Source organism: Lepeophtheirus salmonis, chromosome 8, assembly GCF_016086655.4.
Source record: "Lepeophtheirus salmonis chromosome 8, UVic_Lsal_1.4, whole genome shotgun sequence".
In the NCBI taxonomy this organism is placed as follows: Eukaryota; Metazoa; Arthropoda; class Copepoda; order Siphonostomatoida; family Caligidae; genus Lepeophtheirus; species Lepeophtheirus salmonis.
The window spans coordinates 1,365,091-1,392,072 of record NC_052138.2 but is presented as its reverse complement, the minus strand read 5'-3'; the positions used below and the strand labels follow the sequence as shown (position 1 = coordinate 1,392,072).

The window sequence follows — 26,982 nt, the reverse complement described above, 5'->3', positions numbered from 1 at the left end:
GATTATAATTGGTGTAAACTGTTTTAAAAATGCATAACCGAATAAATACATATGAATTTAAGTATAATTACAATATTTTCCCTGCACTAAAGCTATTTTAAATGTAGAAGGTTCTCCTCGTAATAGCAGTAATTCATTTTCTCCCTTCAAAATCATATAACAGGCAGCTGATAGTAAAAAAGATCTTAATTCAGCTGTACCATATGTTTCGCTCTTGCTTTCACCTCGCGCTCTTTTTTTCCTCACACAAATAATAACTCACCGTATAAATATAACTCAAGCTGAAAAGTCCGGATTTAATAAAGAAACACGTTTTTTCCCGTTCAAAATTGGTTTTTTTAAAGTTATTATTAGGAATTCATTTTTTTATTCTTACAAAAACTCACAAATTAATAAAATGGGTGTGACGGGTCAGGTTCAGCGACTTTATCAGTCCTGGTTCTTTCATTTCCACGGTTTTGGTCTCCGTTCAGCTTTATCGGTCTCGGTTCTTTTTTATACAGCCTCAGTTCTGGTATCAAGCTCTTAAACAAGGAAATAATATTTGATATAAATAGGACCACAGCTCTCTTATACACAGAGTGCGTAGTGGGCGGCCACGTTCCAGCAGGAGATCCGATAACTAAGGTTGTTTAATACAATAATTTTCACAGTGGGGGGGCACGGGGTGGCGAAAGAAGATGGAGAATTACTTTCTTTCTACACATACATAGTACAAACGTTCCGTATAAAGGGGACTATAGCTATGCATTTAATAAAATATTATTATAGAATATCGGCTAAGATACTATATAAGATTTTAATATTATGAATAGAGTAATTCTTAATTCTTTTTAAAAATTGTAAAGAATTAATATTACAATAATAGTCTCGTAGTACTTTAAAGAAAAATATCAGTTGGTATGATTGACTAATTTGGCTAGCTACCAGATGATTTTGGGCCTTTTTTGTTTCTTTTTGAATGAAAAGAAGGTGTTTTATTTACATAAAATTATATAGATGGAAAATGAAAAGGTTATAAATATACCAAAAAAATGCAACAAATGAAAATAAGTTTAAGAACCGGACACACTCGAACCAATATACCGACAAGGGCACAACCTTGCTTATATCACTACTGATTTTATATTTAAAATATATTCCATTATTTCGTGTTTGTAATTCTTATTTTTTTCTTTTATTTTTCAATATATGTAGAATTAAAATCCTTATTTTTGATCAATATAGTCAAATAACTTATATTATTTGCATCAGGGTTTAGCTGTATGGTGTTGATATGGCCTTTAAGTCATCTATTTGTAAAAAATACAATCCAAATCTTATGTTTATCTCTCAAATGAAGGAGTAAGGGTCACACATTGTCTAGCCGCATATTTCAAAAGTAGAACTAAACACTGCTGCACATTACTATGTGCTACACACTCATCCTGCATCTAGCTAATTAGAGAAGTTTGTTTATACTATCACACTTAAATAGCTTTGTATCAAAATAATATAATACGATATGTGCATAGCACTTTATAATATTCATTTGATGAGTAATCGATTAAAAACAAATTGAAAATATTTATAAATAGAAAAATACATAATTTAACAAAATCTAATCAGACATCATGATTTTTTGGTACAATTGTCCCTTTAAAGAACCAGAGCTATTTAAATTGATTTGTGAAAAAAATAGAACGAGCATGTAAAGTGGTAGAGGTCTTGTTATTGAGCCCACCAGGAAGTACTTCTTGAGCCATGATCCGTGCGTCGCTTTTAGACAAATCTCCTCTCAAATGCAACAAACAGTATAACTAAATAAAAGAGGGGCATTTTTATTAGGTATATATTAAAATATGTAATGAATCGTAGTTGACAATGACCTGCTCAAATGTAATATCTGGATACTTTTTAACAAACGTTCCAAGTTCAAGCGACAAAAGCTCAGAGTCGCACTTGAAAACTTCGGCTAGTAATGCAAGCGCATCAAACGGAGAGTCATAATTTGCAATGTCTTCAGCCACATTATTAAACAGATCCTTCGCTTTTTTAGCCTCATCAATTATCTAATGGGGAAAATGTTTTGTTTTTCTAAAAGTAAACCCAAGAATTCGTAATTTAAATCTCTATACTTTATCAGCAGACCCTCGCCTATCAAAACTTTCATCTTGACTAAAAGTTCCTTTGATAAATCCAAGGAGGGATGGCTGGAACATGGACGTGATATATTCAACAGCAAATCGATCTTGAGCCTTTGACATAACTCTCTCAAAGTTTTTTTGTTTCAAAAAAGTGTAGTCATTAAAAAAGTCTCCAAGTGTCAAACAAATCGTATCAATTTGATTTGAGCTCATCAACCATTTGGGAGTTAAAATATCTTGAAAGTGAACAAGGATATCCATAAATGCTTCATCAAGGAGATAGCCAATACTTTCATCTCTCAGAATTTGAAAAGTGTGGATAAGAGTTTCAAATTTGGATACAGCTTCGTTATCGTGATATCCAGGTTTCCACCAACGCTCTTTTAAATCCTGAGCCAACTCTTCGAAACGATCACAGTTATTTACTATGGCCATCATGTATCTTGTAAATAGATGAATCTGTAGGGGTTCCAAAAACATAATTTCATTCGTTTATGAGTACATGTAAAAAAGAAATCATCTTACGGTTCGTCTGTCATTGAAGTACGTGTTTTTGTAGTTTTGAATCTCTACTTGATACATATCTCCATAATTTGTAATTTCCGTCATACTCAGAACCATAACTTTGTTGATTAACTCTGGAGAAATGGTTGCAGCCACTTGCAAATGTTCATCTATCATCTACTCAACAAGTTGGAATTAGAAATAAATAATAATTTTCATCATTGCAGCTATTACCTGATAAATAATGATTGGTGCAGAAGTGTGGTAACATTGATCAATATCAAGATCCGGATCCTCTCTTCGTTTCCAATCTTGAACCTCTTGGGCTAAACTATTTCTCATCCAATTCTTATAATTATCTTCTATATTCTAAATGAAAACGTTATTACAAAAAAAAAAAAAAGACTCTCAAAGACCTACATTCAAATATTCCTTTTGAAGCTTTTCCATTGTGGCAGTATTCAACAGGGGCAGGATTTTATCAGATGAGATTTGCAAATTAATGTTTCTCATCATTTCCTTTCCTGGATAGGTTTGAAGAATCCAAGATAAAATTGAAACATATTCTTGGCCTTCAAGCCCAGCATCAATTATTTCTAAAAGCTGGAAATATCGATATTAAATATATACATTTAGAGGGGGGGAGGGGTATAGTACCCTATTAGACAAGGCTTGTTGATATAATTGTATGAAATGATCCATTATCTTATATCTTGGAGGGAATATAGGTTGAAAAAGAGATTTGACAATTCTCAAATCTTCACAGGCTATCATACGAATAACTTCCAGATGTCTAACCAGCCACATTTTATTTTCACTCCTAATCTCCAATTGATTCCCTTCTAGTCTCTCCATAACGTGAGTTTTGAGAGCATCCATTGCTAGTTATTTGAATTGAAATGATAAATTAAGATTTTAATTTTGTCAGAGTACCCTTTTCCCTCCAATTCTTAGGTCGGCCTGGTGGAATGAAGCCCGTGCTTTTTTGTCTTTGAAAACACTCTTCATCCGACTTTTCTTCTCTCTCAATTATTCTTAGAGCAGTAACAACAACTTTCGGATCCTTCCTTACAGTATTCAAGGAGCGTTGTAGAGCAAATTTTATTTGTTTCTCCATTTTATACGACAATGAAGTGAGGGGCTCAAAGTACTCCTTTAGAACCTCACGATCATTGGAGGATTGATGAGGAAGCTTGTGTAACTCAAATAAAAGATCATCTCTGGAGTTCTCTAAATCCACCATGGCCTAACAAACAATATATTATTCTAATATGCAAATATTTAGATAATGATGGATTTACTTTATGGGCTTCTAATAGTTTCCCCTCCATAATCCAGGTCTCTGTCTGTTGAACCGTCTCAGGTACTGTAAAAAGATGCTTCAAGTTTTCCTTCGCCGTTAAAAGTTGAGAATGCTTCTGAGTCTCAATTTTTATATCGTAGAGTTTATCTTGAAGAAGTGGCAGTTCCTTTAAGGTCTCCTCAATCTCAGCAACACTACAAAATTTCAAAGATAAATGTGGATTTAAGAAAAACAAAACAATAACTACATGTACAACTAGTGTCTCAATACCTCTCCGTTACTTGTTGCATGTCAGCAAGGGCGGACTGTAATTGCTCAAGTCCTGTTTTGACTCCATCAAGTTGCGACTGCATTGCTGTTTTAAGCATGGCCTCCACGGAGGCCTTCTTACGAGACACATTTACTTTGTATTGAGAGACCTATGGAATATGTGGTATGTATTACTTTTGGAACGTAGTGGATAATTATTTAATTGTATAAGAAATGAAACACAAGGCCGAATGAGTTAGCAAAACCGTGTTTATATAGTATGTACTGCATACATATATGAAAATCCAACTGTACATTTAATTTAAATTACAAATCAAAGTCAAATTTAATTTCCATCTTCTCATACACAACATATTTTTAATTTTTTTATGTATATATAATGAATTAATTTTTACTTCTTTTCAGAAGTGAAATTAAACTATTCTCAATGACAGCCCGAGCAAGATCCGATTTACGAAGAGAGGCAAGGGAATAGGCCGTATCCCCGTTGATATTTGTGAGAGTAATATCCGCATGATAGAGAATGAGTTCATTGACGGAATGCGGATGATTCATGAGAGCTGCAAACATGAGGGGCGTACATGCATTTTCATCAAGTGCATCTACTTGTGCTCCATGAGCAAGAAGGACTTTGACTGTATCATGGTGCCCATGGGATGCTGCTAGATGAAGAGCTGTTTCGTTTTCCCGAGCCCTTAATTGAGAGTCTGCTCCGTGTCGAAGGAGGAGAGAGACGGTGGGTGTTTGTCCATAGGAGGATGCCCACATCAAAAGGCTTTTTCCAGAGGCATCAAGGAGATTTGGATCATTGGAAAGGATGTCAGTGGCTGTGAGCTCTCCTTGTCCCGCTCTTTGATGCAAATTTCGGATGGATTCTGGCTCTACAATCGTTTGCATGGTTGGGATGTTCCCTCTTTGCAGATTTGTGAGTACTGTGTTGGCCTTTATTTTCTCGGTTGAAGGCTTCTCGGGCCAAAATTTCTTGGGTTTGGGGGGAGGATGTGGCGGAGGAATAGAATGATGGGAGAGGTGAATGGGATCCTCCTCCTTGATCGTCTCCATGATGAGATGATGCGACATACTTAATAGCTACAGATGAGGATCTTTGTTTCAGATTACCTTTTCCAACTTGTCAGGAGCATAGAGCATATTAGCCACTTTCTTGGCAGCTTTCTTCTTCGTCTCCTCTTCCAACTTCTCAATATCCATCGAAACTCCTTCTCCAATCTAACAACTATTTCAAAAATGTAATAGACCAGAAAGTATTTTGAGAAGACTGACACTTAGAGAAGAAGAGGAACGAGGATTTCACATTCAGCTGCAACAGCAATAATATAAAAGAACATTAAAAAAACCCTCAACAAAACCTCACATATTGAAATTCTGTAATTTCTTCTACAGAGTGCTCCCTTTAAATTTAATTTCTTTAACTTCTACAAGGTATAATTTATTACTTGTTAGTTAACAATAGAATTTCAACAACATTAATATACTATAAATAGATTCATTTATCATTCTTAATCATTACTATAGCCGTCCTTAGTGGCAATGATGGCTTCCAGGCGGCGCCAAAAGGCCTGGGACCTGCTGCCGATGTAGTCTCCCGTCGTCGCGTCCCAGTGCTGCCTGACAGTGGGTTCCTTTCGACATACACCCAAAAAGTGTAGTTAAGGGGGTTGGCATCAGGGCTGTAGAGGGGGGAAATGTAAAAAAAAGAGTCGAAAAGAACTCAAAAGACTTATTCTAAAAAGTCTTGCAACGAAGGAAATGGTTTTTTTTTTCATTGGTGCTGTCAAAAGTGGCCTTTCCACTCTTACATGGATCTTTCAACCACTTTTTTGATAGCTCTCTAGTGTGAAACCCCAAGATCTCTTGGATGGCCCTTCATGGACTTGAGGGGATTGGCCTGGGCTGTTTTCTTTAACTCAACCGGATCTAGTTTGTCCTTTTTGATAAAGCCCTTCTTCCTCTCAAACGTTTCGGACTTGCTGATGGCGGTCATGGATACGCCCATATGCTTAGAGCGCGCCTATGGAAATTCGTCATCACATGTGTAATTTTCTCGAGTTGTACTTAAGATAGAGAGCTCAGGTTTGTTTGGGTTTTGTAACTATTTGTTTATGCTTTTATATATCGAAATATGAATTAATTGCAATCCCGGAACCTTAATTAATTATTGAATTAGTAAGTGCTCAGATTTCACTGGACCCCCCTGTATGTAGGGATAGTCCAAGATACAGGTATGAATTTCTAAATACAGCTACATCCATCTTGAAAAAATGTATTCATTACTTTTATATCAACAAATGCCACTATGTAGACTTATAAGCATTACAACTTATGAGCTTCATAAAAGAATTTCAAAAGTATTGAGAATTTTGTTCCTCTAACTCAGTGGTTCCCAAACTTTTTTGAGTTTGACCCTTAAAATATATTGTTAGACAATTTGCGACCCCTACACCTCTCATTGAGATATGAATATAAAATTTGGAATGCTTTTTATACAAATATATGAATTAAAGGTTATATCAACCCTATAAAGTTCAACCCAGAGGCAAATAATATAAGTTATTAATTATGTCATCAAGGATTATATATTGATCAAAAATAAAGATTTTAATTCTACGTATCTTGAAACATATGAAATACAATGCCAAATTAACCCAATATATTGTAAATATAAAATCAGCGATGTACCATGTACTACTTGGAATCATTTATACACTATCAATTCTCTTTTTTTGTGCTAAATAATGTCAAAATTGAGACTCACAAATAAATAACATTACAGGATGTGGATGTGTAAATAGGTTTATAAAGGAATCAAGATCTTAATTTGACGGATGTGCATCGAGAAAAGTAGTTCTTGCTTTAATTTTGCATCCATAAAGTAGAAGATCATCCTCCACGTTAAGTCGCAATCTATTTTTATTTGTAATATATGTTAATATGGAAATATTTCTCTCACATTAATAAGTTAAGCCAAATAGTATAGGTAAATCTAAAGCTTCTTTAGCGAGCAGTGGATACCCATTCATCACATAAATTCAGAATTCTTTTAGTGTGTAACAATTAAAATCTGTATTTATTTGATCGGTCTCATGAAAGTTCAATAAGCGCATCTTTCATATCAGAGGACAGATGATTAGCTGTGGCGGTAAAGGGTGTATCCAATTATGTTCCGGGAAATACTTTTTTAAATGATACAAAAGATACTTATAATTAATATGTACATTCATCATTATAAAAGTTTTGATGACACTGAAAGTAATGTCAATTCAATGTGTATTCCTCCGTTGTGTCCCGCGACCCCCACTTTGGGAAATACAAATGATCTGATTAACCGTCCATAATAGTGTTACATCGGTCCTTATTTATGACTGAAGATTGCAATCCCGTTCAGTTCCCTTTGAGACCGTTCCATTTCAGTCCTAAAACTAATAAAGTTCTGATGACGTCACTCAACCTTATTTCTTCTTCTTTTATCGGTTCTAAAGAAAGCCTTAACCGGTTCTGGCACTGACAGTCCCAAAGACTGGTCCAAAGGACTGATCCCCTCGTTACGTGCATTACATTACGTAACCTTTCCCCAAAAAGAAATAGAAAAAGACCCAAAATCAGTTAGTAATCAGGCTATTCTTCTCAACTATGAAAATATTATTCAATCATTATTGAGAATTGTTGATTGCTTAAAAATAACCCATTGTAATTCAACGAATCTACGTTTAGAACAATAATTACGAGAAAAGAAACAGATGTATTGACAGTTGATAACTAAATACGCAGTATATTTTTGTATTTAGGGAGGTAACACCATGTGATAGGACCCGTCCTAAGACTGGATTGGACTGGACCGAATAAAGACGGATTAGCATAACACTACTCATTACAATATTTCGTAACATTTTTATGTGAGGTTGCGTGGACTATTTTAAGGTGTATCAGTTACATTTTATTTCAAAGTCGCAGAGGTAATATTATCTAGTACTAGGCATAATCGCAAACCACAATTTTAATTAAACATCTAAGCTATACAATTAAATTTACACAGACATCATTTCAATAGTATAAAATAGGTAATGAATTTAAATTTCATTCGTCTCATTAAGTTTACTTCAATCAAAAAACTTATAATATTAAGAATATACGTATTTGAAACATCATATCCCCCATTTGAGATTGCCAAATGTACTTTTTACTTCCAAATGCTCATTAAGGTGTCATCCTAAAGACAAAGAAACTGTCTTTGAATCTAATTCGTTTGTATTACGTCTTCTAATTTGTACAAATAATAGAATTTTCCAATCAATGAGTTCAACATATTTTTAGTAGGACAATATATTGTCAATTAAAGGATTCCAACAGTTATATCTAATTAGTTTTAATGATGTATACATTTTGTTCTTGTGCAGCAATTACAAAGCGTATAATTATTTTGACAATTCGTAATCGTCTTTTCACACGTAAAATGAAAATTGCAAGTTTCAGCATACGACAAAGGACAGTTACAGAGAGACTGAACGACTTCAGAGTTCAATAGTTCATAGCAGTGGAGTTGACCGAAGAAGGGTTTGTACTCCTGAATCCAAATAGCACAACTATGAGTAGACACTGTAGAAAGTAGAGTGAAAATGTTATTCTAACTGCTGTATTTGGGAAATATATATTACCTAAAAATGTTGATAAGCACATTAAGAAATAGCACATCATCTGTTGGTATATGATATTAAATTAACAGTTTGTTTATTTTTTAAAGTATACAATTTCACCTGTATTAAAATTGATATATTACTACCGGAGGTTTATAAAATTGTTATACATAGACCTCCATTGAACAGTCAGACTCCTATATTAAAAAAAGGCACTATACAGCCTAAAAGAAATCCCTAATTATCGCAGTTTTTGGGAACAAGACAAATCCTCATTTTACCGGGACTTTTTTTAGTAATAAAATCCGTAAAAGGGTAGAAATGATTTTTCAAAATTCATTTTTTACTATTTCTCCTTTGATTTTTTTAGTATGGTTAGGGGAATAAAGACATTATATTCATCATAAATTATTTAAAATAATGTATGTCGGACAAGATACTTGTAAAATAATTGCAAAATTTAATATTGATCGGGTATTTACTTGATTTTTAATCCGGTGATTTTAATACTGTAAAATTTAAATCATCGGAATTTAATCCATATTTCTTGAGCAACTTTTTTAATGGCATGTTTGTATAATAAGTTAACTAAAAACCTTGCTAGGTATCAAATCATTTACATACTTATGGGACACTCCCCTCTATGAAAAATTATACAATTCTATTGTATGAATACATACGCATAATAAGAACTATGTCATCAACAACTACAAAAATTATTGCTTACCTCAATATATAGTTTTTTATCATAATATACAGGGTTAATCTTATCTAGTGGTACACATTTTATCATTTTCAATTTTTCAAGTGCTTCAATAGTGCTTGGTACAACTTTTATTCACTATATGAGCCCTCAGGTCTAATATTTACCTTAATACGAGGCCTAAATCTCTTTCAGGCCTGGACAAAGTAGTCAGACTCAAACTTGGTCCACTCCTTCCTGATGGAATCTTCTAGAGACTGGACACTCCTGTGAGGAGTAGCACACACCCTCTTCTCGAGACACACATAGATACAGTAGTACAAGGGTTTCGCGTCTGGAGGGGGGCAGCCACAAGTTGTCCCCGAACTTTTATCTGGCCCAAGGTAGCACTTTCTTATCTAGAAGTTCAATGTAAGCATCTGTATTGAGCCATTCCTTCCTCTTCACAAAAATGGGAAGGCAGACTTCGCCTGTGCTGGCAACAACGTCCAAGACAATGGTTTCGGCTGGATTTTTTGTTCTGAAAACATGTTTCACTGAAGATAAAACAATTATATATTCAGGGTTGATCTTATCCCCCCGTCTTCAAGCTCGGTGAAAGATAGGTTTTGTGACTTAAGATTCCTTATGTAAAGCTTCGACTCAATTAAAAACATAAATTAAATAAATGTTCCCACAAAACCTCTCGCTTAAATTTTATTTTTAATTAATTGAAAATAATAATAACTGTACCTCTAGATAAGATCAACCCTGTATATATATATATAAAATACAATATGAGGGGAAAAACCGCATTATACGGGGAGTCAGAAAAATTTCAAATACCGCGTTATGTAAAATTTGCTGTGTTTGAAATCACGTTATGCGGGGATCTCCTGTACTTTATATTATGTTTATACTGACAAAATTTTGAGTCGGTGAGATGAATTCACGATCAATGATACTCATTATTCAATGTGACACTGAATCTCAAATTTTATATAATTTAGTTATTCTTTGAATTTTCTTTCATTCCTATTTTTGAACCAATTGAATGAGGTTAGGTACGCTCGAAAAAACCAATTTTCTTTATATATGTGACACGTCAACATGAAAACAAGCTAAAATGATTTTTTTTTTTAAATAGAGTGCTGATTAAATTTTTATTCTTTGGCGAATTATCGTCAATTTATATCAACAAATAATTATTCTTATTAACACATTGAAGACGCGGTAAATTGCACTTTAAGTATCCAAAATTCATCAACACAATAAAAAAAAAAAGGAGTAATTGCTTGGTTTTTTGGAATTTTTCGGAAAAAAAATTAAGTTTTTGGAATTAAATATCAAAAATTCCCTGCTGTTTACTAAAAATTTCAAAATACATAGCCATTCTCCAAACAATAAAAATTAAGTTTCGAATATTACATTTTTTGGAAAAAAAATCAAGAAATCCACAGCTGTTCACAGAAAGTTAAACTTTCCGGAGAATATTTCATATATAAAATTTTCTAGTAAAAGTAAAATTCTTTAATTTTTAGGTGTTCTACAGGCCCTCCAGTCCACCCCATGCGGACGCCCCTGAAAAGGAGCCATATTAGGTACAATATAAGTATTTTAAATCAAATAAATGTTGTAAACTATAGCTAAAACACTCGGGCATAATAACCCTTTAAAGATAGGTACAAAGAAATCACTACTCACATGAACACTCTTTTTGATCAAATTTTCGAAGGTAAGCTAAGTGTGTCCAACATATTATAGTGGAAGAGATTTCAGTTGTTACGCCGGTTCACAGACAGATTCTACACAATCTGCCATCTTTTAGAGATTCTTTTAGAGCAGTGCATCATATTACCAACCAATTACAAGCAAAGTGTGGATGAGGTTATGGTGGCATATAAAGGCACACGGTCTGGTACTCACCGTCAGTATATTGGCAACAAGCCAGACAATTGGAGCTTTATGTTTTTCTGCCGGGCCAGTTCATGTTGCATCATCCATGACCTTCTGCTGTATCAAGGGGAATCCACATTCAGCAATGCATGTCCGATCAAACCTCATTGAACTGTCAAACGGTGGAGCAAAGAGGCACACGCAAAGATAAATGTATCTTACCCATCACTTATTCCTGTTTACAATGAGCATATGAAAGGCATTGATCTGGCTGACATTCTAGTTCACTTGTAAAAGACTCCAGTAAATTCAAGGTGCTGGTACATTCCCTCTTCGGATACATCCTTGACCTGTTGTTCTCAAATTCCTGATTGCTTTATAAGAGGGATTATGGCCTACTGGATGAGAAACCAATGCCCCTCAAAAGGTTCCAACTGCCAGTCACCCACAATTTGAGAAAAGCCAACAAGCCAGTATGCAAAGTTGGTCGACCATACACCTCTTCCCCATCAAATGTACCTCAGAAGAAAATATATGCCCCAAGACCCTCACAACTCCAATCGGATGTTCGGCATGATAACTGTGGGAATTTGCAACTTCACTATGACAAGCGGGTACGGTGCAACCTCTGTCCAAAGTGTCAAAAATGCATGATTTTCCGATGTTTGAATGCAAACCAGTAATGCTTTGTAGCATACCACATGAAGTGAAGTGGATCTAGTAACCCAAAAAAAATTATGCAGTTGCACCACCTGACATTTGAGCAAGTCTAGCAAGTTTATTTCTACAATAGTTTGAACTTTAATGGAGTTTTCCTACATTCTACATTCGTTGTTCTTGTTATTGCATGAGTGAAATAAAAAATGATTAGAAAAATGTTTTCCAATGATTTTTTTATTAGTGAGGACGTTAAAGGATTAACTCATCCCACAAATTTGAATACAAAGACTATAGTTGACTATGAAATATGAGACCGTATGTATTTATGAAGTAAAAAAAATGAATATATTGATGTACGACAAATAATATCAAGACTCCAGATTAGAGCTGTCAACTATCAACGTTATGTCGTATGACTAGAGATGGGAATCGTGTAAGAGAACAACGAGAAGGCACAAGAGATACATATGTAATTACTAAATTAAGACCAGGGTTAATAACAGCTGCCGGTTATATGGCTTTGATGGAAGAAAATGAATTACTCCTATAAAGAGGAGAACCTTCCACATTTAAAATAACCTTATTGGCAGAAAAATAAAAATAATTATATTTATAAATGTTTATTTTATTATACATTTTTAAATCAATTTACACCAAAGATAGACAATAATTCTTTTTTTAGAGGGGGAGATGTTAACTCACAAACGACTTATTACATAATAAACAAACAAGAAGAAAGAGCACACGCATCAACCGTTTTTCCTTTTCTACTTTCTCAAAGTAGTTTTTTATTACATAGTTGTCTACTCTACTTATGACTAGTGATGTAAATCGTGTGTATTTTTAGCTGGGCGGCGTTTTTTTTTTTGAATTGGTAATATAAAGAATGCATTTTATTTTCCTTAGTAGTTGTCATTATTATTTCATTTCTGAGTAGTGAACATCCTTTCCAAAATAGATTCAATTATATTCAAAACCTGATTGATCGTTCGTGTGTGCTTGTAAAAGACGGAGTGGAGTGTAGCCCTGAGGATTTGTTGCAGAGTTATAATTGTAAGTCCTTGTTGGACTCAGAGTAGAATTGGGGATCAACATCGGAGTAATTCTAACTAATGTCCTAGTTTTATCATTTCCTCCTACTTCCCTTGTCACAGCTGATTATAGCTGATATAATGAAACGACTTGACAGCTAAGCTACTCTCCTCCTTATACCTGTTATTTTTTCATTATATTGCAATATAATATGGACAGATTTTATTTTTAGTTAATTATATAATTGTTTTATATTTTTAGAAAATTTTGACGGCTAACATTTTTTAGGCAAGATTTTAACTTTTTTACTTTGATCACCACTTCGAATTGCTAATTTCAAAGATTTAACTAAAAAAAAAAAAAAAAATTTGCAAAAAACTTATGCTTCTTCTACAAATTGGTAATGGGGGATATGCTTGGAGTTATTTGTTAAACTAAAAGCCAAAGTTTTTCAACGCCTTTGTGAAACACATTCATCGTGTACTCGAATGGAAAAATCTTCCATTTTTTGGATTTTTGAAATCCAAAGGCAAAAAGTTTAATTTTTGAGATTAATTAATGTTTTTTTAAATTTTTCTCCGAAAAACATGTGTTGAGGGTAGATTTATGATGAGTATGAAGACTTCACGAATGTGGGGGAGTTTATCGGTGAATGAACAAAACAGTGACGCATACGTTGACTCCAAATAAGCCTATGAACCCTGCAATACCACCTCCAGCTCTTCTGGCATTTAGAAATTGAGAACAGTTCAAGTTTAAGATATATCTGGACATATCAATCTTTAATAAATGATTTGTTAATATATTTTGTTTACAATCAACTAATTAATTTATGACTAAATAAAATATCAAGGTCAATTTTTACTTTATGCGGCCTCCGGATGCTCGAATATAGCCTCTGCCCTGGTACAAATAATCTTAGAGGAGGTCGCCACCCCTCAAAATAAGTACCTCATAGTTTGGGGGATAGAGGTCTAGAAATCTTTTATGTTGTTGTGAGGCATAGGGCCGGCCAACTTCTCAACTTTGCCCACCAAGTAAAAATCACAGGGATTCAAAACTGACACATTCTTTAGTCAAATAATTCAATACTTCTTTGGACCTTGAATAACCATCTACTTGGCTTTGAGAAAGTCCCTGTTGGGACAGACATATCTATAGAGTACCAAGTTCTTATTGACGGTCCTGGAGATGGCAGTGGAGCTGACTCTCACTTCTTGGCTAGGGACGACATAGGAAGGCTGATATTGGAGATGATAGACTTATTAAGTCTAGCTAAGAATCTTGGTGGTAATTTCTTATCTGATCAGACATAATATTCTACCCTTTGGATACTTTCAGTTATTTTGTACCTTTTTATTATGTCATAGATTGTGCCTTGGCTGAACCCATTCAGTTTGAGGATTGTTCTATCAGAATGTCCAGTTTGGCTGAGTTCCAAGAGGATAGTTCTATCAGAATGTCCAATTTGGCTGAGTTCCAAGAGGATAGTTCTAAGATACTCCTTCTACGTGGAAACTGTGATAAATTTAGTGTACACTTTTAAAAGGAGACTAAAAGTGAGTTCATGCAACTGTCATACGTGTTCACACAATTGATTTTCTAAGAACTCTGAGTAATATAATCTTCAAACATAAATAACTTTTCCTGGCAAAATAAAGAGATTTGGTGATTTAAGATGCTCCTTGTTTGGGGAGAGAAAATGCCACATTAGCTATTTTCGTCTTTCCAAAATTTCATTTATCATGAGAGTTTCACTCTTACAAACGAGGCAGATTTTAAAGCACAACAACTCTCCATTTTGAAAGGGAAAGTTGTTGAGAATTGAAGATTATAATATGAAAAGTTTTTCGAAATAAATTGTCTAGACTGAGTGGTACATTAAAATCTTAACAGTTTGAATTTTTAACTTCAACAAGATATAATTTATTAGTTAACAATCGAATTTCAAAAACATTAATACTATAAATAGATGTGTGTCTGAGCTCTCTTGATCATTAACGTAGCCCCCTTTAGTGGCAACGAGGGCTTATAGGCGGCGCCGAAAGGCCTGTAACCTGCTGTAGATATAGTCTTCCGTCATGGCGTCACAGTGCTAGCTGACGTTGACTTCGAGGGCCTCATTGCTTGGATGAAGGAGATTGTAGGTCTTTCCCTCAACATTCACTCAAAAATTATAGTCAAGGGTGTTGGCATCAAGGCTGTAGGAAGGGCAAAAGTCTTAAAAGAGCTCAAAAGACTCATTCAAAAGAGTCTTGCAAAGGAGGAGAGTGGTTTCTTTCATTGTTGGTATCAAAAGTGGCCTCTCCACCCTCACAAGGATCTTTTCATCCACTTTTTTTGATAGCTCTCTCGACAGTCTGATGTGAAAATCCTTGATCTCTATCATGGGCCCCCATGGACTGGGGGATTAACATGTGCTGTTTTCTTTAACTCCTCCAGGTCCAGTTTGGCCTTTTTGATAGATCTCTTCTTCCTTTCCAACGTTTCAACTAGACTGTGGTCTTGTAGACGCCCAACTGCTTGGAGTCCGCGAATGGAAATTTGTGCATCATGTTCAAGTGTGTAAGCAAGAGAGCTCAGGTTTATTTTGTTTTGTAACTAATTGTTCCTACATTAATATATCGAAGTATGAATTATTTTCAATCACTCAACCTTAATTAATGATTGAATTCGTAAATGGTGAGATTTCAATGGACCACCCGGTATAACAGTCTGTTTATTTCCTTCATCTCATAGTCTATGAGTAAGGGTGATAATTTTTCCAGCAAATCTAATATGACGTCATGATAGCCTAGCTGATTTGCCCCCAAACCTTCATCTAATTTTCATAGTTATCTTACCATTTTTCAGGTATTTAAAGCTTTTGAATGGACTTGCTTTAAGTATGATTACGATTTTTTTGGGAGTACACATTATCTAATGTCAAATATCCATGTCAAAATCATACCTCGGGCCTAAAAACAAAATATCGAAATAATAAAAATGGAATTAGGATAACTAAAAAGTTTTAAATTTGATTTTATTAATAAAATATTATCTTTGATCAATCATTGGTCCTAAAATATGCACTATGACAATTCATTAGTATTCTGTGGAAAAAAAAGTAGACAAAACCAGAAAGCTGTTGACTCTTTATCCCTTTTGATTAAATTGACGAACTAGTCATAATGATTAATCTATTTTCGTTTCTATATTTCTTCTTAAAATAGTTTCTAAAAATAAATTAGAAATATTTTTTGTCTGAGTTGAGCCGTCATTAACCCTATCAGAGAATACATATTGTTTAGTCACACAATCAGTTTAACCTATGTGTTCTGTCAACACAAGAACAAGCTAGAATATTTTTTTCTCAAAATGGAGTCAATATAACAAATAGCGAGTTTAGAGTCAAATATGTGTAACTCAAAAATTAGAAGTATTAATCTAGGATGTCTATATGTCATCCTAGAAGTATATTATGTAATTTTAATACTTAAAAATAGATACATTCAGATTATTGAAATGATTTTCTCAGATCCTTTTGATTCTAAAAATTGGAAAACATCATTATTCATGATGAAAGAATGGAGTTTCCAGGCTTAATTCTGTAAAGTAAATATTTGAGTGGAAATATTGAGCAGTTTGGCTCTTAACTCACAATATTCGGCGACAAATTCTCGTATATTTCTATGAACAAATTGAACTTCAAATATCACAAAAACATTAACACTATGAAATGATTAGATATAGATGGATTATACAACATTGATCCTGTACACACGACAAATTTTCGTATATTTCTATGAACAAATTGAAATTCAAATATCCCAAATTCATTGCCACTATGAAATGATTAGATATAGATGGATTATACAACATTGATCTTCTACACATTTTATTATTTATAATTTTTCAAGATTAAAATTAAACAATAGATTTTGGTGGGACATTTATTAAACAAAATCATCTGAAAATACTGTTTGTCACAACTTTTATTCAATATGTTAGGCCTCAATGCGAATCCTAAATCCCTTGCAGACCTTTACTAAGTAGTGAGACACGAGCTTGTCCACTCCTTCTTGATAGAAGCCTCTAGAGGCTGGGTACTCCTGTAAGAAGTAGCACACACCCTCTCCTCCAGACTACCTACATAGAGTAGTTCAAGGGATTTGCGTCTGGAGAGGAGGGCAGACACATGTTTGATTTTCAAAAGGCGGGAAAGTTGTCTCTCAGGCCGGGCTGGGTGACACAAAGCTCCGTCTTGAGTGAAAACAAAGAAGTTGTTCCCGAAATTTTTTCTGGCCCTAGGTAGCACTTTCTTATGTAGAAGTTTGATGTAAGCATCTGCATTTAGCTGCTCCTTCCTTTCCACAAAATGGGGGGGGTAGACATCGGTTGTAATCTAGCGGTAATTTTTTGAAAATATAAAAAAACAAACAATTATTACTCTAAATTATTCTTATTAAATTGTATTTTTCTTAAAATAAGAACTGCTCAATTTTAATATTTTTTCAAAAGTTTAAGGGTGTTTTTTTGCTGATTTTGGTCCAAAAAATTCCTCAAAAATCCTAAGTCTAGTGATGAATAAGCTTTTTTATGGAGTTCTTGGATATGAAGTATTCAAAAATTGTCTTACATCCATATCTAAATAACTGATGTGCCATTTTGATTTTTTATATTTTGGATCAAAGGACAATTAGTTTATTAAGAAATCTGTTTTTTCCTGTCCTTAAAATAAAATGTTTTCTTTATTTTTGGTAAACAAAAGTTAAAAATAGATTCTTCGTCAACGAAAAGTAAGGGCGATGATATCCATGAACATATATTCTATTGTGGTTGTTTTTCTCCGTAAAAATAGATTTTGTTCCACTGTGAGAAAAATTATATTCATTACAATATTTTGATAATTTTTTTTTTCTTTATCACTCTAAATATCAGGGGTGTCCGCAAGGAATGGGATGGACGGGCTGTAGCCCCTAAATTAAGGAATAATTCTTTCGTAATTCATAGCAAAAATGTAATATTTTAAATTTTTTTTCTAAAGAAAATTAATTTTTTGTCTATAGCAATGGATTTTTGAAATTTTTGTGTATAGCTGTCGATTTTATAAGAAAAAATTCATTAAATTAAATTTTTGAAATTTTATTTTGGAAATTTGTCTCTAAAAAATTAAATTTTTAAAATTTTTGAAATGTGAATGGATATGGATTTATGGTTCAGGTTCAGCAGTTGTATTGGTCCCGCTTTCGGTTCTTTCATTAGAACGGTTTAAGTCTCTGTTCCGGTCTTAGGTCTCGGTTCTTTTTTATACAGGCTCATTTTGATAACAGCCACTTAAAACAAGGGGCCTCGCTAGAAAATTCGGGCCCAGGAAAGGATATTAGATACAAACAGAGCCGCAGCTACCTGATACTCAGAGTTCCTAGTGCACCAAGTTACAACAGAGGCGCTGGAAATTAAGTTTGCCTAATACAAATGATTTTCAAAGTGGGGCCGTGGGGGAATGTTTAGGAGGGGGGGGGCATCGGAGGAAGAGAGATAATTGAGGATTATTTTCTTTCTTTCGTATAAAGAGGCCCTCAGCTAAAAATGTAAGGGAGCCTTGGCAATATTATAGGGCCCGAGAAACTAAGTAACGGACCTGAATTTTTTCTGTTTCTTTTTGGAGGAAAGGTTGCGCGATACAATAAAAGCAACGACGTGTTTCATTTACATAAAATTATCTAGAAATAATATTAAAAAGTTATAAATATGCCAAAAATACAACGAACGAAAATAAGCACAGGGGCCGAGATCGATAAACAATATATTGTGTTCTTCTTGTTTCTGGTCTTGGTTCGACTTTGTCGGTTCCAGTTCCAGCGGTTTAAGAACCGAAACCGCTAGAATCGCTAGACCAATAATGGCAAAACTTTGGTAATAACATATTTTTAATAGATATTAGGTCAGATATATAATAAAATTAAGGAATAAAGGGATTTATTTTGGATAAAAAGCAAGGTTTAAGTACTTTTATTTGTTGGTCCCATTTTGACCTCCAATCCAGGGGTTTCATTCTTATAAAAATTGTATTTAAAAAAAAATCAAAACAATTTATATGAAATATTCGAGCAACCACCATAAAATACTCCTATGAGTAGGAGCTCCACGCAGTGGTTGAAAATCACTGTATGTACCCTTTGAGATTACAATCAATAAATAGTTTAAGATAATCCTTATTATACCATGATAATAATTCTTGAAACCCAATAAATCACTGCAATAAATTCTTAAAATCACTAAGACAAAGTCCCTGAGAAATGAATATGTTATAGTATCTCATGTAAGACTAGCTCAACACTTTATGACCAGTACAAAAAGAATCATAAATAACTGATACATATCATTGACTAATTAGGATATACTCTTGTATAAATCTAATATTAATACCGTATATATAATCTTAGAAATGAGAGGTGAAAATCTTTTGAATATTTGAGCATAAAGGCTCATCACTCTAAAATAGAAACGTTGAGAAGATTGTGCCTGGTTCAGGTTCAGGGGTTCTATCTGTCTCGGTTTTGGTCATAGTCTCGGTTCAGCTTTAAAAGTCTCGGTTCTTTATTATACTGCTCAGTTTGGTAACAGACACTTAAAACAAGGGGCTTTGCGTGAAAATTTGTGCTTAGGAAATGATTTTTATATACAATCAGGGCTGCAGCTATCTTATACACAGACTGCATAGTGCCCAAGTTCCAGCAGGAGGGGTGGTGTTGAAGGAAGATGGATAATTGCTTTCTTTCTACACATACCTAGTAAACATGTTTCGTATAAGGGGACCCTCAACTGAAAATGTAATAGTGTAGGGGGCTCTGGCATAGTAAAGTTGGGAAACCCTGACGTAAGAAATATTAAAGTGATGATATTGAAAGGGCTACAAGCTTAGTAGAGAACCTAAATGCATAATCTACCCAGCCCCTTTCCTCTTTTATGCATTTTTCCAGATCCATAAGAAGCCACAAGCTATTTGGAACTCAGATACAAATGTATCACCTTCGTGAAGTAAAACAGTCATTGAAAAATGCTGTATTTGAACAATAAAACTCAGAAAATTAACTTATTGATGAAAGCGAATTTATGTTTTGTAATATATATTATATTTTCTTTATATAGTCTATATAGGAACAAAAACACAAGACGGATAAGCAATATATGACGGTCTTGGTTCGGGTCTTAGTTCGACTTTCTAGTGGTTCAAGAACTGGAACTGTTTGAACCACTAGACCGATAAGGGCACAACATTGTATATCCCATATACCTATCTTTTTTAACGACGTTCTCTATTTGTAAAGGGATTCAGAGGTTTCAATTTTAAAGCTATATACTTTCCTACGATTAGCAACATTAATAAATGTTTCTTACTATTAATTATTACATAAAATAGAGAAAGTCATTCTTTATTTGAAAACAATATTTCTCCAATCATAATTAGCTAAACATCAGAAATTACTTATGGTGAAAATATGTAGAAACTGTTCTTACGATTGTTTAGAAATCTGACCAAAGAATGTTAAATAACTTTAAATACATACTTATGACTGTACTAATAAAAACATCTGCTCTAAGGAATTTTTTTATTCGCTTCTTTAATTTGTGATGGGCGCCAAAAAGAATTTGGAAAATGTATTTGAGTACATTGAATGACCACACTCTTTGAATAAAATTAGATACATTATTACTTTTTTTATAGTAAACATTAAGATATGTTTGTAACTCTTGAAGAAGCAAAAATTATAATGTGTGGTCTATATTATACGGAAAATGTTATGATGATGTCATTTTGTAAACATATCTTGCACTGAGCATTTTCACGTGACGTCATCATTATTGATGTCGGATATTTTAAAGGCCTAAACATCCCAGTTTTATAGCAATGAAAACCCTTTGATCATTCATATAAAAGAAAATGGTAGACTATTGAGTGTCAAAATGGGACCCACAAATTAAAGGATTTCAAACTTAGAGCCTATAAAATTTTTATCCCTCTAATGTCACGTTTTAATATATATATGACTCTAAAATATATTCCAAATATGTTATTACATCGTTTTACAATTTTATTTCTGTGTTATTTCCGTGTTAGACTTAACAATTAACTTTGGATCTGGAATTTTAACAAGTTTTATTGCGAAAATTTAGGCAACTACATTACTAAACTTTGTACAGATGTGGTACCATATCTAATCTTCAATGTAGCCAGAATCAACTTTGATAATGTCATCGATACGCCGTCGGAAGCTCTGGAGCTTATGGAGTTCCAATACTCCTCAACATACCTTGAGTGCCTGGAGATTCGATGCCCTTGTCCAGCAAATCTTGGCCTCACAATGCGGCCAGAAGGTGATGGTGCAACCAGCCTTTGCGCTTATCTAGCTATTGAGAAGTGCTTGACAACGTTGGAGTTTGAAAACAAATTTCAAAAATTAAATTATAAATATTAAATTTCTTAAAAAAAAAAAAAAGAATATTGAAGTTTTTTGAAAAAAATACAAAAAATCTATAGCTATTTACAGAAAGTTAAATTTTTTGGAAATTTTGATTTTTGGGGGGACTTCCTTGAATATATGGTTATAAGTCATTGATTTCGTCACCCAAGTCGAGTTTCTTATCCTTCAACAATTTGGTAAGTCATCCACCAAGATTCAAAATAACAATTCTAGTCAAAACCCTTTCTTTAACTCATATATATATTTAACTTTTTTTTTAGGAAATCACAGGCAAACAGATCAAAAGTGTTTGCACTAATTATATGCATCTCCTCTGAAGTATACTCGTTAGGATCCACTTAACGAAACTCAGTGGGTTAGTTATAGGATTTAAAACATTAATTTAAATAAAAAGAAAACAAATTAAATGTGGTGGATTGATTTTAACTATTTATAGTTCATAATACCTATTTTTAAGGAGTTATCTTTAAACTCATCAACCCCCTATAGAGATAATACCTGTACCTATTATATAGTCTATGTTAATGATGTTAATCGTATGTATTTTTTAGCTGGCTCGTTGTTTTTTGGAATAGGTACTACTCTGAAGAATGAATTTTCTTTTCCTTAGTATTTGTCATTATTATATAATTTCTGAGTAGTGAACATCCTTTCCTAAATAGATTCAAAACCTGATTGAACGTTCTTGTGTGCTCATAGAAGACAGAGAGTAACCTGAGGATTTGTTGTGGAGTTATAATTGTAAGACTTTGTTCGACTGGGAGTAGAACCGAGGATCGTCATCGGAGTAATTTTTACCATTGTCCTTCTTTATTTCCTTTTCCCCTCCTCCTTCCATCAGCTGATTGTAGCTGCTCTCTTCCAAAACATTCTTCAAATTGCCAGAGTTACTATGTTGATTTTCGTCTTTTTTTTTTAAACATGCCCATTATATAAACTCTTTTCATCACTAGTCTATATCTACAACTCATAAAGAGTGATATGGGATACAAAATTTCCTGAAATGAGTATCTAACAAAATGTTAAACACAATAATGGAACTGATGCCTCGTTTTGATTTCTTGTGAACAATTATTTGCAAAATAAATTTGTTTTTTCCACACCTTCAAAAATCAACTACTGTCTTAAAGTATTCCATATTTTAATTAACACAAAAATTAAAAATAGATTCTTAGTCAACAAAAGAAAAGGCGTCGTATTCTTGTTGTTAACTCCCTTAAAAATAGATGATTTTTCACAATGATAAATATTCTATCATTATAATATAATTTAATATATATTCACAATCATTTATCAAACTACTAGAGTACCCTGCATTCTCTAGAGTAATAATGCGTCGACGAACAGACACACTTTGCTTAAATAACTTGGAAAATAACTCCATAAGAAATCCTCAGGATTGCTCTCCGCCTTTTTATGCGGACACATAGTTACTCAATCCCTAGATGTTCTCTCCACAATAATAATAAAAGTTGAGATATTTTTGAACATGATGTGATGAGTAGAGTTGACATTTATGTAATAAAAAAAAAAGAGTACGAGGGAAAGACGGGTGCGAGACATGTGATGGGACTGTTAATATCAGCTGATTGTAGTATGATTTTGGTGGAGAAAATTATTTACTGCTATAAAGAGGAGAATATTGTATATTTAAAAATAATTTCCACCCAAAATAGATGAGAATACTTACTTCAGAGGGAAAAATTAACATATCAACGACCTATTAAATAATAAACAAATAAGAAAAAAGAGCTGACTCAACAATCATTTTTCCTTTCCTAATTTTTAAAGGTAGTTTTTTCATTAAAACATGTCAATTCTACTGATAAACTAGAAACATATTTAGTTTAGAGACTAAATCACTCCCTGGGTGAGCTGTAACTACAGACAGTATAGCTGTGGATTTTGAACTTTTTTTTCCACAAAAACTTAATTTTATTAGGAATAGATATGGATTTTTAAATTTTTTTTCAAAAAATTTAACTTTTTGTGAATAGCTAAGGATTTTTGAAAAAAAAATCCAAAAATGATATTTTCGTTTTGAGCATAGCTATGGATTTTCAAATTTTTTTCCTAATATTTTATTTTATTCTTGGATTACTTATAAAATAATCCAAAGACGAAGATCTAATCCAAAATATAATCATGTTGACCCCCAGTCATTGAAGCTAAAAATGCTTTGTTATGGTTAGGGGTACTTGGATTTAATAAATATTTTACAAGTTGTAAATCACCCAAAAAATGTTGAGAATCCCTTCTTTAGGCAATACCACTAATATTTGTAATTTTTGAGCCATGACAATTTGGCCCACATCCCTCCATATATAAATTACTTATTACTATAATCATTATGTTTACTTAATTGTCATCAATAGAAATCTAATCTTATATTACCTGTAAGAATGAAAAATCTATTTTTGTGTTGAAGAAATATACTATTTTTTTCTCATTATCTACCTCTAAAATAATTTTAAAATAACGTGAATAGACAGGACTCACTAGGGAGTCATGAACAATACAATGTGTAGGTACGTTTTTATTTGCACGGTAAACCATCTTAACTTGTTGTAACTTGTCGCCAAACTCTCATTTGTAGTTGGTCGGAGGAGTAAATATTGTTTTTATACCTAGGAACAACTTTTAATAAGTAGGAGTCCTTCACAAATTAAGAATACATTACACAGCGTACGCATGGGTGGGTTGGAGGGGCTGTAGGCTCCCCAAATTAAAGAATTTTGTCTTTTTACTAAAAAATTTAATATTTGGATTTTTTTTCCATAAAATTTAATATATGAAATGTAATTTGATTTTTGAATTTTTTTTCCATAAAAATTAAATTAAATTATTCAAATTTTTTGATGGCCATGTTTTTTGAAATTTTTCTTCATGAGTTATGACAAGATATCCTACAGCAGCTCCAAGTAGTTTTATTATATTTGAAATTTAATTTTGAAATTTTTTGAGAGTAGCTATGAATTTTTTTTTCAAAAAAATTTTATATTAAATTTTTTTAATAGTTGTGGATTATTGAGTTTTTTTAATTAAAATTCCAAAATATTTGAAGTTAAATTTTTGGAAATTTTTTTCCGAAAAATTGATTTGTGGTGAACAGCTCCGGATTTTTGACATTAGCAATGGATTTTGAAATCTTTTTCTAATTAATTGATTGTTTTTTTGTGAATAGCTGTGGTTTTTTGAAAAAAAAATGGTAAAAATTTCATATTTGAAATGTAATTTTTCAAATATTTTCTCAAAAAGTTTTCAGTTTTGGATTTTAAAAAAATCCAAAATCCAAGCCCCTTCCAAAATATAATCCTGCGGACATGTCGGAAGAATACCTAAAGAAGACCTACATTGCTATGCTAAAAGACAGTGTGTTTCCTCACATTGAAATTTAATTGTTTATATAAAGTAAAATCAATATATAAAGCCTCATTGTCTTATACTTTTGAAAATCTTGTTAAAGTTATTCCCAGGGACACACTGTCCAATTATTTTTACCAATATTATGTGACTCTTGGAATGTTATTGTTCTATGAATACAACAGGTAGTTTATCCTAATTGTACAACTAGTATTTAAACGGCGCCTAACTTGATCAACAAATTCTATTATTTTTCAATAACGAACTAGATACAATATCATAGTACATTTAATATGAACACGTTTGTTTATTTATTAGAAAAAGTCCTATTTGACCACTAAAGAAGAGTTTATATAATTATTATAATATTGGTCATTACAACATAACCCTTGAGCAAAGTAGTAAAAAGACCCTCAAAGCCACTGTCAGCCAGGATTGCGAATCCCAAGACTTTAACCACCCCTTGGGAACCCATCATTGTTGCTAAGGGTGGTTACATTAATGATTAAGGAAGCTCAGACACACATCTATTAATATAATTAATTTGGTTGAAGTTATATCGTTAATTAATAAATTACATCTTGTTGAAGTTTATAATTCAAAGTGTGCAGATTTTAATGGGGACCACAAAATATAATAAGGCTAGTGTTGTGTCAGTCTTTATTTTTTCGGTCCAGTCCATTCCAATCTTAAAGCCCTCTTATGAGTTCTTGGGCCGATATTTAAGACCGTTGTTCTTTCAGACTCTCAGTACTAGAACTGATTAAAAAACTAAGAAATAAAGTTGATTGATATAATTCAGTACCAAACTTTATAAGTTTTAGGATTGATATGCAGGAAAGTGACCGGACTCCAGTCTTCATTGCTAAATAAAGATCGATACAACCCAAGATGCAGCAAAAAACCTTTTCTAAAAGGTAATCAAACAAGTTTAATTTATTTGACAAGTTTTATTTTCATTTCGCAATGATAGTACCAATTGAAAGTCTTGTTTTACACAGTTTTGAAGGACCTCATCAGATAGGTGAGGTCCTCCATTGTCCATACGCCGAACTTTGTTATTTTGATACCCAGTGATTTATCCATTTTATTTTTTTTCTCTTTGAATAAATTTTCACTTATATATTTTAGAGAGATAATTATTTTATTGAAAATATGCAAAATTTAATCAAAAATATTGTTATGTTTTAGTTGATTAGATAATTAGTTATTGGCGATATTGTAAAGGTCTTATAAGTATTGAGGTTTTCCAGAAATAAATCATACTCCAATTACCCGATTTGAACAAATTGTCCCAATTTAGAATTCTTATAAAACATTGCATCTGATGGTACCAATTTAATTAATCTCTCTATCATAATTGAAGTTATTAACTAATTTTCATAAATCGCACAAGAGTTAAATTAGAATTTGTTTAATTGAATAAAAATTATGTCAAACCATTTTTTGGCCTTATTTATATTCGACAGCAACTGCTCGTTTCTAACTACTTCAACCCGTGTATCTTATCTCATATGTCTTATTTGTTTTTATAAACAATTTTTAGGGAAAGGGACCCACAGTTAAGGACTGGTCCGATGTACCGACAGTCCTAAGACCAGAAAGGACTGGTCTTAAGATTGGACTAGACCGAATAAATAAGGATTGTCACAACACTAGTTGAGGATTTCTTGCGGAGTATAATTGTAAGTCCTTGTTGGACTCAGAGTATAATTGATGATCGACTTCGGAATAATTCTTGCCAATGTCCTTGTTTGTTTCCTTCTCCCCTCCTCCCTCGTCACAGCTGATTGAAGTTGATCCAATGTCCGTCAAAACATTCTTCTAATTTTTAGGGTGGTCATGTGGATTTTCGTTTTAATTTTTTTGACATATCCAAAATACAACGATTTTCATAACTAGTTATTGATATCTAAGTTTAATTCCTGATAATTTTGCTATAACCTGTTCCCTGCCGTTACATTGAAATTGATATATATTTGAAACTTATCACACAAGGATGCCATTCATCAGCTATGAATAGTTCGGA

The 26,982-nt window shown here is 33.0% G+C and overlaps 2 protein-coding genes across 2 annotated transcripts; both read right to left on the bottom strand.

The window, feature by feature from the left end:
• Positions 1-1,507: 1,507 nt before the first annotated feature.
• Sec6 (Exocyst complex component Sec6) lies at positions 1,508-5,547 on the bottom strand. The gene is made up of 11 exons (XM_040717573.2): positions 5,323-5,547; positions 4,204-4,352; positions 3,932-4,127; positions 3,564-3,876; positions 3,288-3,511; positions 3,051-3,233; positions 2,865-2,999; positions 2,652-2,807; positions 2,118-2,585; positions 1,869-2,051; positions 1,508-1,799 (listed from the first exon to the last, which is right to left on the bottom strand). Exons 1-11 carry the CDS (start codon positions 5,410-5,412, stop codon positions 1,653-1,655), a joined length of 2,244 nt encoding a protein of 747 aa, XP_040573507.1. The 5' UTR covers positions 5,413-5,547; the 3' UTR covers positions 1,508-1,652.
• On the bottom strand, positions 4,435-5,324 carry LOC121122551 (uncharacterized). Its single transcript, XM_040717574.1, has one exon. The coding sequence runs from the start codon at positions 5,281-5,283 to the stop codon at positions 4,588-4,590; it is 696 nt and encodes a 231-aa protein (XP_040573508.1). The 5' UTR covers positions 5,284-5,324; the 3' UTR covers positions 4,435-4,587.
• Positions 5,548-26,982: the final 21,435 nt, after the last annotated feature.

Bases quoted from the DNA above. Each gene is read 5' to 3' on its own strand.
- LOC121122551 (XM_040717574.1), bottom strand. From the start codon at position 5,283: ATGTCGCATCATCTCATCATGGAGACGATCAAGGAGGAGGATCCCATT.
- Sec6 (XM_040717573.2), bottom strand. From the start codon at position 5,412: ATGGATATTGAGAAGTTGGAAGAGGAGACGAAGAAGAAAGCTGCCAAG. The intron at 3,234-3,287 runs GTACTATACCCC...CGATATTTCCAG, and splicing joins AACAAGCCTTGTCTAATAGG to CTTTTAGAAATAATTGATGC. The intron at 3,000-3,050 runs GTAGGTCTTTGA...GTTTTCATTTAG, and splicing joins TTCAAAAGGAATATTTGAAT to AATATAGAAGATAATTATAA.